This window comes from Esox lucius, chromosome 7 (assembly GCF_011004845.1).
Source record: "Esox lucius isolate fEsoLuc1 chromosome 7, fEsoLuc1.pri, whole genome shotgun sequence".
NCBI lineage: Eukaryota > Metazoa > Chordata > Actinopteri > Esociformes > Esocidae > Esox > Esox lucius.
In genome coordinates, this window is record NC_047575.1 from 20,586,459 (window position 1) to 20,598,871 (window position 12,413).

General features: G+C 38.2%; 1 protein-coding gene across 1 annotated transcript; it reads left to right on the forward strand.

The window, feature by feature from the left end:
• The first annotated feature begins 1,287 nt into the window (after window positions 1-1,287).
• uprt (uracil phosphoribosyltransferase (FUR1) homolog (S. cerevisiae)) lies at window positions 1,288-11,909 on the forward strand. Its single transcript, XM_010893434.4, has 7 exons — window positions 1,288-1,836; window positions 5,751-5,793; window positions 7,241-7,310; window positions 7,416-7,478; window positions 7,649-7,810; window positions 9,735-9,833; window positions 9,996-11,909. Exons 1-7 carry the CDS (start codon window positions 1,547-1,549, stop codon window positions 10,100-10,102), a joined length of 834 nt encoding a protein of 277 aa, XP_010891736.1. The 5' UTR covers window positions 1,288-1,546; the 3' UTR covers window positions 10,103-11,909.
• Window positions 11,910-12,413: the final 504 nt, after the last annotated feature.

Below are 12,413 nucleotides of genomic sequence, written 5' to 3' on the forward strand. Positions count from 1 at the left end.
ACCAATTAGTGACCTAATTAGTCAGTTAAGTACGAAGGTGAGAGCGAAAACCTGCAGACACTCGGCCCTCCATGGAACTGGTTTGACACCTCTGCTATTGGCCATTCCCATCCAAGGTTGGTGGTTTGTAATTAAATAATGTTGCCTTGCTCATTGTACTATAGCGACTCCTTGTGGCAGTTTGGACATCTGTGAGCTCAATCAAGGTAGAAGGCATGTAAGGATTCTGGTCTATTTGAGTGAGCAGTGTAATTGCAATCAGAATGGTTGCTTCAGAAGACATATCTTAACATAGACTGTCCAGACTCCATTGGGAACTACTGCAATGAAGCAGGGTCTTAAAGATGCATACCAGGATTTTCAGCCATTGATTCTGAAAGTGACTCTGTCAAGCCAGAATGGGTCCAATAAAAATGTTATGCTAATATGTGCTTCATGTCATCACACCAACTCACTTTCAAACTTGGAAATTCATGGCTAACTGACATATGATAGTGATGTCAGAAAAGTATTTGCAAAAGTCCCAGACTGCATCTTCAATCAAATTTAAGGAATTTGAAAATATCAGCAAGTGTACAGACCCATTACAGAACAAGCATGGACTAGAAATAATTGATGACATAATCCCAATAATTGTGGCAAAACCTAAAAGGGGCTTTATGTTAGTTCATTGATTTCTTCCATAGGAAAATCTATTTAAAAAAGGTTTGTGTTTTCTGTAGGCTTTCTATGTATTTTGATAACTGTGTAAATATCTCTGGTACAATGTGAAATTTATAGATACCATGGCCTATATTTACTGATGCAAATATGATGACAAAAGTACAGTGGCCCTGAGGTGCAAATCACAACAACAAATCATAAAACACAACAGCAAATCACAAATTGTGTTTTATAATTTGCTGTTGTGTTTTATGATTTGTCCTTGTGTTTTATGATTTGTTGTTGTGATTTGCACTTCAGGGCCACCATACAAAAGTCACCTAATGACAAGATTTAAAATGCAGACAGACCTTATTTCAAGTGGATCTTAAAATCTCCTATGTAAGAGATTTGAAACACTCCAAAATCTTTTTCATGTTTTGCCGCAAGGTGTAATGGGACAATGGAAGGCGCCTGACATTCTCATTGACCGTGTGGTCATTCTAATTTGGTTTGCATGTCCCGGGGCCAACAGTGAGCGGAGATACGTTGCACGTGCTGGTGCCGACTCGCTGTTTTCACCGGGAATTGCAAACCGAACTTGCCTAGAGACAGAAATATTCTGGGGCCATTCATTTTTGCTCACGCTTTTCCTGCCAACATGGCGGTGTAAACGCAACGAGTGACGTGACGTCCGGAGTTCTTTTCAGAGTCGAGAATTTGGTATGACCAAATTTCCTGTAACAATGTTTATGTTCCTGTAGCTTTAAGCTAAGCTAAGGATATTTTTTTCCTGTCGCAACCCACAATCAGGGACGACAAAAATACGCTGCATGATATGTATATGGATAGTAAAACGGCACAGCACTTAAACTGCTAAACTATTTCGCGTGTGTTTTATTCTATGGAACCGTATTTTGACATCGGTATTGGTACGGAAATAAAAATGCCTTGTCAAAAGCAGCAACTCAACAACAATGACAGTCAAGAGCATGCGGCAGTGAGTGGCACCAAGCAGGTTCGATTTGCTACCTGCAGCAACAACGTCCTTCCAGTCTCAAATAGAGATGCAGAGGTCCCTGGAACTTGTGAAAATGTCTTGACCAAAGAACTACAGGCCCAGATTGGACCCCAATTAAAGTTACTTCCTTTGAATGACCAAATACGAGAATTACAGACCATCATTAGAGACAAGTGAGTAGTCATCTTTTGTAAACAAAAATAGCCAAATTATATCAAAAGGTATCTGGCAAAATGTGCCGGTATATCTTATGTGGAAATGAGTAAGCCAACATTGTATCTGGTAGTGTGCTCACACGGTATGGCATGATGTTGCAAAATGGAGTGAGCTCTTTTAGCCTTTCACAATGTCTTCTCTGTATTTATGATCAATTTCATTTTATTTTTATCGATAGAAACTTCTTTCATAAACTAGGAAATTTCTAAGTGACCCCAAATTTTGAACTGTAGTATATGTGTGTGTTATTATTATTTAACCAGGTAATTTAATTTACCAACTTGCATTTAAACGTGAGACAGTACACAGAGCAGTAAATATAAGTACAGAAATATATGTACAGATTGGAATAGGGGAGTTTATTTTATCCCACAGCTCTTTCCAGTCATGGCAGCAGCACACTGACATCAGTATGTCGAAAGGAGGACTAGGCTTTAGGAGTAATCAGTGACATGTATATTCCAGAGTGTGTGTATGTACAGTAAGGTCCAGATAATAATTGGACACTGACACAAGTTTTGTTATTTTAGGTGTTTACCAAAATATGTTCAAGTTACAGTTAAATAATGAATATTGGCATAGTGCAGTCTCTCAGCTTTAATGTGGGGGTATTCACATCCCACGTGAGGAAGGGTTTAGGAGTTACACATATTTAATACAGTTTGCATACCCTGCCAGAAATTGTGATATTTAGGCAATGATTTTGAAAATATTCTTTTTTTTAAAGATAGTGATCAAATTATGCCATTTATCATCACATAGTTTTTGGCTCCTTTTTAAATCTGAATGATAACAGAAATCACCCAAATGGTCTTGATTTGTTTTATGATTGTGCCATTCTGTTATGACCTACAGTTGAATGTGAATCCCATGAGAAATAAAATACATGTTTTGCCTGCTTTACAAAGGATACATACAGTGCCAGAAAGAATTAAGAGACCACTGAACCTTTTTCATTCCTTTCCAAAAAAGTTGAAAAGGAAAGTTTTGAATGAGGAACAGAAGCATTCAATTTGCAGTGAAAGGAAAAGAACAAGGTGCAGTGGTCTCTTAATTTTATGCAAACTTTTGAGCACAAGTGTATCTAGCCCCCTCTTTTTCAAGGCACCAAAAGTAATTGGACAATTGACTCCAAAGCTGTTTTATGGAGAGGTTTGGGCTATTCCTTCTTAATTTCTTCATCAGTTAAGCAGGTAAAAGTTCTAAATTGATTCCAGGTGTGGCATTAGGAGCTGTTGCTGTGAACCCACAACATGTGGTCAAAGGAGCTCTCAATGCAAGTGAAACAGGCCATCCTCGGGCTGCAAAAAAAAAAAAAAAGAAATCCATCAGAGATAGCAACAACATTAGAAGTGGCCAAACGGTTTGATATATTCTGAGAAAACGGACTGGTGTGCTCTGCAACACAAAAAAGGCCTGGATGTCCATGGAAGACAACAGTGGTAGACGATCGTAGGATCCTTTTCATGGTAAAGAAAAACATCTAAAAAAGCCAGCCCAGTTCTGGATCAACATGTACTAGAAGGATGGGAAGGAAAAAGTATGGAGAAGGCTTGGAATGCTAATGATCCGAAGCATACCACATCATCTGTAAAACACAGTGGAGGCAGTATGATGGCATGGGCATGCATGGTTTCCAATGGCACTGGGTCTCTAGTGTTTATTGATGCTGTGACAGAAGCAGCCTGATGAATTCTGAAGTGTTTAGGGACATATTGTCTCTCAGATTCAACCAAATTCAGCAAAGTTGATTGGACAGCGCTTCACTTTACAGATGACCCAAAATATACTGCGAAAACAACCCAGGATTTTTTCTTTTAAGGCAAAGAAGTGGAATATTCTGCAATGGCCGTGTCAGTCACCTGATCTCAACCTGATCGTGAATACATTTCACTTGTTGAAGACAACTTAATGCAGAAAGACCCATGAACAAACAACAACTGAAGACCAATGCAATAAAGGCCTGGCAAAGCATCACATATGAGGAAACCCAGCATTTGGGGATGTCCATGCATTCCAGACTTCAAGCAGTCATTGCCTGCAAAGGATTCACGACAAAGTATTAAAAATGAAAATTGTATTTATGATTGTGTTAATTTGTCCAATTACTTTTGAGCCCATGAAATAAGGGGATTGTGTATGAAAATGGTTGTGATTCCTAAACGTTTCATACAATATTTTTGTTCAACCCCTTTAGAATTTATGCTGAGAATTTCATTTCAAATCCTTTGTGGTGAAGTGTTACATTAGAGCCTTATTCTGAAATTGATCAACTAGATTTTATTCCTCATCAATCTACAAACAGTTCCCCATTTTGACCAAGCAATATGGGATACTAGCTAATTTATTAAAATAAAAAGCAGAAATATCACATTCAAATAATTATTTAGTCCCTTTGGTGTGACTCTCAAAATTGAACTCCTGTGTATCCTGTTTCTATTGATCATGCTTGAAATGTTTACTCAACTTGAATTGAGTCTGTGTGCGGTAAATCCAATAGATTTTACATGATCTGAAAAGGCACAGACAGGACAGGTTTGAGTCAAGGCACAGATCTGAGGAAGGGTAGCAAAAGATTCTGCAGCATTGAAAGTCCCCACGGACGCAGTGGCCTCCATCATTCCTAAATAGACACCAGCACTCTTCCTAGAGATGGCCTCTCAGCCACTCTGAGCAATTGGGCGAGAAGGACCTTGTCCAAGAACCCGATGGCCACTCTGACCGTGCTCCAAAGTGTGGAGATGGAAGTACCTTCCAGAAAGACCACAATCTCTGCAGCTCCCCACATATCAGGCCTTTACGGTAGAGTGGCCAAAAGACCCCTAAAGGACTCAAAGACCATGAGAACAAAGATTGGCATTCAGACCTGAGAGTTCAATCTCCAAATGTTTTTCAGCATCAAGTACTGGGATACTAGTCAGAATCAAGGGAAATATGAACAAAGGAAAGTACAGACAGATCCTTTTAATGAAAACGTAAGCAAGAGTGCTCAGGAACTTAGAAGTGGGCAATGATTCACCTTCCAACAGGACAATGATCCAAAGCACCCAACTAAGACAAGGCAGGAGTGGCTTCGAGGGCAAGTCTATGAATGTCCCAGTCAGAGCACGGACCTGAACACAATCAAACAGCTCTTTAGAGACCTGAAAATGGCTGTTCAGCGACGTTCCCCATCCAACTTGACATTGCTTGAGAAGATCTGCAGAGAAAAATGGGAGAACCTTCCCAAATGCAAGTATGCAAAGCTTGACGCATCAGACATGAGAGCTTGAGGCGGTAATCACTGCTAAAGGACCTTCAACAAAGTACTGAGTAAAGTGGTTGGAACTTATGCTGTTTAGTTTTTTTCAAACATTTCTGAAAACCATTTTTTTCTTGATCATATGGGGTATTGTGTGTAGATTGATGTGGAAAACAATCAATTTAGTCCAATTTAGCATATGGTGTCACATAACATTTAGAAAAAGTGAAGGGGTCTGATGGCAGAAATGAATGCAATTTGTTGACTCAATGGAGGGGGTGGAATTTGCCTCCAAGTTATGTTTGAGTTAGTGAAATTTGTTTTAAAGGCTCAATTACCATGGGTTACTAATATGACTAAGATTGCCCCTTTGTTTGCTAGGCAATGAAGGAACGTTTAAGCCATTAAAACATTAAATAGAATAATGGAATATTTTTGTAATATAATTTATTCATTAGTATATGTAGATTTTGGCTAGGCTATTTTGGTACATGTTGTACATGTCTCAACATGAATAATTATTTTAATGGTTAAATTGTTTAAAAATGCTGACTCTTTCTCCAGAATGTGAGGTGGATGACATGGTGCTTAACAGGAACTGGTAGTTTTTATTTATCTTTATTTTCACAGGTCTACAAGCAGGGGAGATTTTGTATTTTGTGCAGATAGATTGGTAAGAAACTTGAAATAATACTATTTTGTATATATTACAGATTCTATACATGTGCCTTTAAGATTATTCAGACCCATTTACTCACTCCATATTTTCTTACGTTTCAGACTTTATTCATAATGTACTTAATTAAAACATTTATTGTCATTAATGACCAAGCAAAAATACGTTTTTACCAATTCATTGAAAATAAAAAATATTTGATGTACATAAGCGTTCAGATCCTTCATTCAGTATTTTTGTAAGGTATTTTTGGGCATGCCACTAACAGCTTTTGCGCACATGGATTATGGCATGGATTTGCCATATTCCTTTGTAGATCTTTTCAAACTCTGTCAGAAGGGATGGGGAGTGATGAACTGATCTTCATGTCTCCCCACAGATGTTCAGTTTGGTTTAAGTCTGGTCTTCCAGTAACAATCAATGACATTTCCTGAAGCCACTCCAGCATTGTCTTATCTGTATGCTACAACTCCTGTTGAAAGAGTAATCTTTGTCTCTGTCTGAGGTCCTGTGCACTCTATCAGGTTGGCTCACTGGAGGGATGGTATTAGCCAGGTGATAAGCTGTGCCTTGTTTTCACCAGACACAGTCTTTGTGGCATAATAGTTTGGTTTTGGACTCAGTAGGCCAAATCATCTTTAATCTCATGCATTTAGAGTCATTTAGACGGCCTGTCATATGCCTTTTACTCAGGAGTGTCTTACAAAAAGGCCTGATTGATGGAGTGCAACACAGAGCTTTTGAATTTCACTGCAGAGATGGGAGAACCAGCCAGACAAAAACACATCTCTGCTGTGAAATTCAAAAGCTCTGTTAGAGTGGCCATTGGATTCTTGCTTGGTCACCGCCCTGACCAAGGCCCTTCTTGACCGGTTATTTAAAATTTGGCCAGCTCTAGGAAGATTGTTGGTGGCTCCAAACAACTTCCATTGCACAATGAGGGAGCCAATTATGCTCCGGGAAACGTTCAATTTCTTAGCATAAAAAAAAAAAAAAAAAAACGTTCCCCATGTTTATGCCTCAACATAATTCTATCTCGGAGGTCTACAGAGACTTCCTTGGACATCATCACTTGTTTTATGCTTTCGCATGCATTGTGAAATGTGCAACCATTTTTTGACTGGTGTGTGCCTTTCTAAATCATGTTCAATCAATTGAATTAGCCATAAGTGGACTCCAGTCATATTCTAGAGATGAGGGGATGATCAAAGGACAAAGGATGCATCTGATTTCATGGCAAAAGATCTGATTTTGGATATACATGAAATATTTCTATATTCAATAAATTAGCACATATTTATTAAAACGTGTATTTGCTTTATCATTTTGGGATATTGTAGATTGATGTAAAAAAAAAAACAACAGACTATCAATTTGTGTGGTGAGAGAGTGAGTGAGACAGATGAATGTAACGCTGTTGTTATGACTACCTGTTTGTTTACAGATTAGATTAGTGGTAGAAGAGGGACTCAATCAGCTGCCGTACAGTGAGTGTACAGTGACCACTCCCACAGGTATAAAACACTTGGGATATAAATGCAACATCATCAAAGCAATTGGATAAAATGCAAAACAGTTATAATAGAATAACTGTTACATTTCTCATCTTCTTTCTTTAGGTCATAAATATGATGGCGTAAAGTTTGAAAAAGGCAACTGCGGTGTCAGCATAATGAGAAGCGGTACGGCACTTCTGTTCTATAGGAAAAATAAATCCTTATGGGTCTCTGAATGAAATCCTTGTCTTGATGATTATCCCAGACATACACTCAACTGTTAGACATATCAGTTGCACACCGTTCTCTTATGAGGTTTCCCTAGAAGTAATATATCCAATGATGCACGTGTGTAGGCGAGGCCATGGAGCAGGGCCTCAGAGACTGCTGCCGGTCCATCCGTATTGGTAAGATCCTCATCCAGAGTGACGAGGACACCCAAAAGGCCAAAGTCTACTATGCCAAGTTTCCTCCAGACATCAGCAGACGGAAAGTCCTGCTGATGTACCCAATTCTCAGTGAGTATTCATCATGTACTTATTGTGAGTGAATAGGGAAATACTAATTCTCTGTCCATATGGACATTAGTACATTCCCCATCCTTAATCACAATACAGGGGGATTATAAATACAAAAGGTAAAGCAGTAACAGACTCTCAATGCAGTATAAACTCTTCAGGGAAAAGGAGTGAATTCTCACCCTGAAAATTCTAAATGAGCGCTAGCTCCTGTTAGCTAGGTAGTTGTGTTGTCATAGGCATCTTCAGCTTTATAAAGAACATCTGACAGTGAGTCTTTTCATTTGATTGAGGTTGATTGCAACACAATGTCTGTAAAACCTGTCACCTCCCTTTATCTAAATCAAATCACCTGTCTTTCCTGTGTTTAAGCTTGCTGTACATTGCCTTCAAGAAGTATTAAACCCCTGACCAATTTTCTGATATTTACAAATGGTGCATTCATGTTTTGTTCTGTTTGATATCTCATTTGAAAACAAACTCAAATATTGTAAGATAACATTGGTTTTATGTTGGGAAATATTCTTAAGAAAAATAAAAACGGAAGTATGTTGCTTGCATAAGTGAAGCTGAATGCTGAGTTTTGAGGACAGCTTTTTCCTGGAAGTGCCTGAGTGGTTTAATGCAGATTCCATTTCCTGATTAGTGATCCAGCTTTGCTCACTAATGTTGTACCCTATTCCTTTACTATACAAGTGTATTATTTCAACTTCTGTAGAATTCTGTTCGGTCTTCATTTGCCTTGAGATTCTCAGCCCGACCAATGATCCTTCAACAATGTGTTTTGTATCCAGAAAATGTGACTGCAACTTTCCTGGTTCCTTAGGTGGAAGCCAATAGTGAGATAATATTATTTGTTAGGCTGATTTCTTTCATCTCTGCCAAATTGTTGCTTCCAAAGCACCGGGCTTGAATTCTTAAACAAGCAACATATTCCAGTTGTTCATTTTTCTTTCAAACATTTAAAACAAATGTCACCTTACAGTGATTGATTTTGTGTTTGAAGGTTATACTATATCAAACAAAAGATGTCAATGTACCATTCTTAATTCAGCAATATGAGAGAATTGGTCAGAGGTATGAATATGTTTGCATGGTAGTGTATACAGAGTGCTTTGAAAACATATTTGCCCAATATCAGAATTTCTTCATTTCAAATGTAACATTTATTTACTTTTTAAATGTATTTAATGAACAAAGCTATGCAACATATAATGCCTACCGTAACTTTTTAGGCAACTTTTAGCTGAAATTACTACATGAACACTTCCTTTAGTTGGTGATCAGTTTTTCACATCACCAGGAAGGAATCTTGTCCCATTCTTCCATAACAAGCTGCTTTAACTACACAATCTTTGTGGGTAATAGAGCATGTACTACTTGAAATATTTTATTGACTTTGACAAATGTATTCTAGAACTTTGCAATTTAAATGATATAATTCAGTAACAAGCAGGAACTGAAGATGACTGCAGTACAGGCCTGGCCGAGTATCACCAGTGATGACACATCTGGTCTGTGGGTCAAGACTTCAGGCAGTCACTGAATGCAAAAGATATGTGACCAAACACTAAACATGATTATTGTGACACTATGCACTTGAATCCCATAGTAATTGTATAATTTCAAACTCAAACTGGTGGAATACAGAAAGTGAACATCTGTGAGATTATTCTAAATAAACAACCAGGTCTACATGGCATAAATCAGATGGAAATACATACTGGAATGGTCTAGTCAATGTCAGTGCAGTTAAAGCAGCCTTGGATGGGTGTCTTAAATTCCTAACTCTACATTTAGTTGCTGTCATTGCAGCATTTTTGTTTGTTAAATAAATGAAATATAAATGAAAAACTTGTTCACTCAGATTCCCTTTGTTTGACAAATCCTTTTGTATGGTACCGTCCACATGTTCTGCCCTTAGGTACAGGTAACACTGTGATTGAGGCTGTGAGAGTGCTGACTGAACATGGTCTCCAGCCCAAACACATCATCCTTCTGAGCCTCTTTTCCACCCCTCACGGTACGCATCACTTGTATAACACTCACTCACCTACGGCCTCTTGCTGTTTAGTATTGAAGCAGATTTTGTCATGTTCAACATTCATGGGTTTCAAACTACAGGCTTTTAAATTTTTTCAGCCTAATGGAAAGCACTGTCAGTCTAAAGTTGTCATGTTGTCAGGTGCCAAGTCCATTATCCAGGAGTTCCCAGAGATCACCATACTCACCACCGAGACGCACCCTGTGGCTCCCACACACTTTGGCCAGAGGTACTTCGGGACAGACTAGTCAACCCTCCAGGGCAATTTCGTTGGGGAATCCAGAGTGTTCTCCCTCTGTCTGATGTCAGTTTGTTCACTCTGCTGAAGAATCCTGCTGTGTGTGCCGCCTTAACCTGTGCTTCTCAGTCTGATACAAATGATGCAAAGATTCTTTAAAAGGAACGCAAAAGCACATTCCATGCAGGTGGTTCAAGAATTGGGCTAAATTGCATGTTACTGAATTTTATTCATTCAATTATGGTAGTTCATTGTAGGATATTTTTCCTCATCAGAATGTCTTTTTTTGTTAGATTCTCCGGAACATCCATGTGTGTAGCCATTTTTAAAACCAGATGCAAAAGCAATTCTATTTCCAACCAATGAGCTTCAGCCCTTTGCCATGTGAGTAACATTTAGCAAGGTGCACATTGAAAAGTTGCACAGTGATGTGAGAGCTGGTCCAGGCCTGCCTGGCGTTATCCATTGAGGTTGCAAGGCAGGCCCAATGACTCAGTGGTACAGCAGAGAGCACTAACATATCTGCACAGAAGGCTACATATTATGCAACCTTTTGGGGATCCATTTTGGCTCCGGCGTAACATTCTGAACTATTAGCCAAAAAACACTCAAGTTCCAGGAGCACATTATTGCCACAAGTTTAGTATGTTAGTAACACAAACGAAACAAATTACTCAAGGTACTCTTACAAGATTGTGAGTTACTACATTTCATTAAGTTAACTATTCTGACATTTCAGGGGGGCTTTTCATATCGTTGTGAAGTCAAGGAGAATGGGTTGGTCTGCATAACTGGGTGTTTTGCTGAACTTTCAGATCCCATCTTCCAACATTTGAGTGGTAGACCTGTGGTATATTGCTCACACTTTGTATATTGGCAATATTTACCTGGATTCCTTACCATACACCTATATATGTCACTACTTGAAGTGAAGGAAAATGGAGGACCATATAGTGTATTTGCATAACAAATTAAAGATGCAGTCTATTATTTTTAAAACTCCCTTTTTAGGCCTAATATGTTGTTTGTATGTGCATAATCTATAAGTAGGCTAGAGTCACTATCTTATCTCAGTTAACCATGAACTTCCATGTTTAAAAGTGAATGGCTTTGATGACATACAGCACAAATTGGTGAATACATGACATGGTACATCATTTTCAGGGATCATTTTTGGCTTGACAGTGCCCCTTTTACAACCAGCCAAATATCATGGAATATATCTTTAACAGAACAGTAACATCATTTTGAACATTTTCAAAACTTTTAAATGGAATTCTGAGAAATATTATCTCAGGTTATTAAAAAAAAGTCTGTCTTTCTGATTGACTGAATTACATACCACTTTATTAGTTCCACATATCAAGGGTTCGGTAGAACTCCCCTTTCCCTACATCCTCTTTTTTCAGCTTGAACAAGTCCGGCCATTCTCCATTGACCTCTCACAGGAAGTTTTCATTCTCTATAAAGACGCTGGTCTGTGAAAATCCCTGAAGGTGAGCTGTTTCTGAGATGCTGGAACCAGCTTGTCTAGCACTAATAATTACCCACCGCAGTCAGTTGTTTTCATCCAAATGTTGACAATTATATTGAAGTATTCTAAAATATGTGTAAAGAAAACATGGACATTATTGCACTTCTGGTGTTTCCACCAAATTGACATTTTGTTCCACAAATGCCACAGAATCATGGTCCCAATAAAACATTTCACATCATGTTTATATATTTGAGTTGCATGCGCCATATCTAACATTTTTGTTATTGCCTTGGATTGAAATTGATATACACAAATAAAACAGTGATGAATGAATTACATTCTCATGAATCTGTTCACATTCTTTTGGATATATTCACAACAAGACAACCATTTTCTTTAAAAGCAAATTTATGAATGGAATGTATCACATTTGTAGAGGGCAAAAAGCTGTACTTACATGCTTGGCCCAATTGCTGTTGACAAAAACACAAAAGATACTGCTAGCTAAAAGTATAAAAAAAGATTCTTCATATCACAAAAATAATTCATATGAAAGAAGGTATAGACAATTTCTATTGAGACTGGCAGAAGATTGAAGTCACCAGATTCTACCAAGCTCACCTCATAGAATTCCACTATCTTTAATATGAATCAGAATGGTTGTATTTCTATTGATTTTGATTTCCTGATGTCAAAACATTTTGTGAAGTAGTAAGATTTGTCATGCAAAACATTTGCAATTTCATGAAGGGTGTAACAAAATAGAAATTAGTGTTACATTATGTTGACAGGGCCGAGGCAGAGGGCTCCAACTGGCCAAACTAAAGCTTGTGGGAGCTTGCAG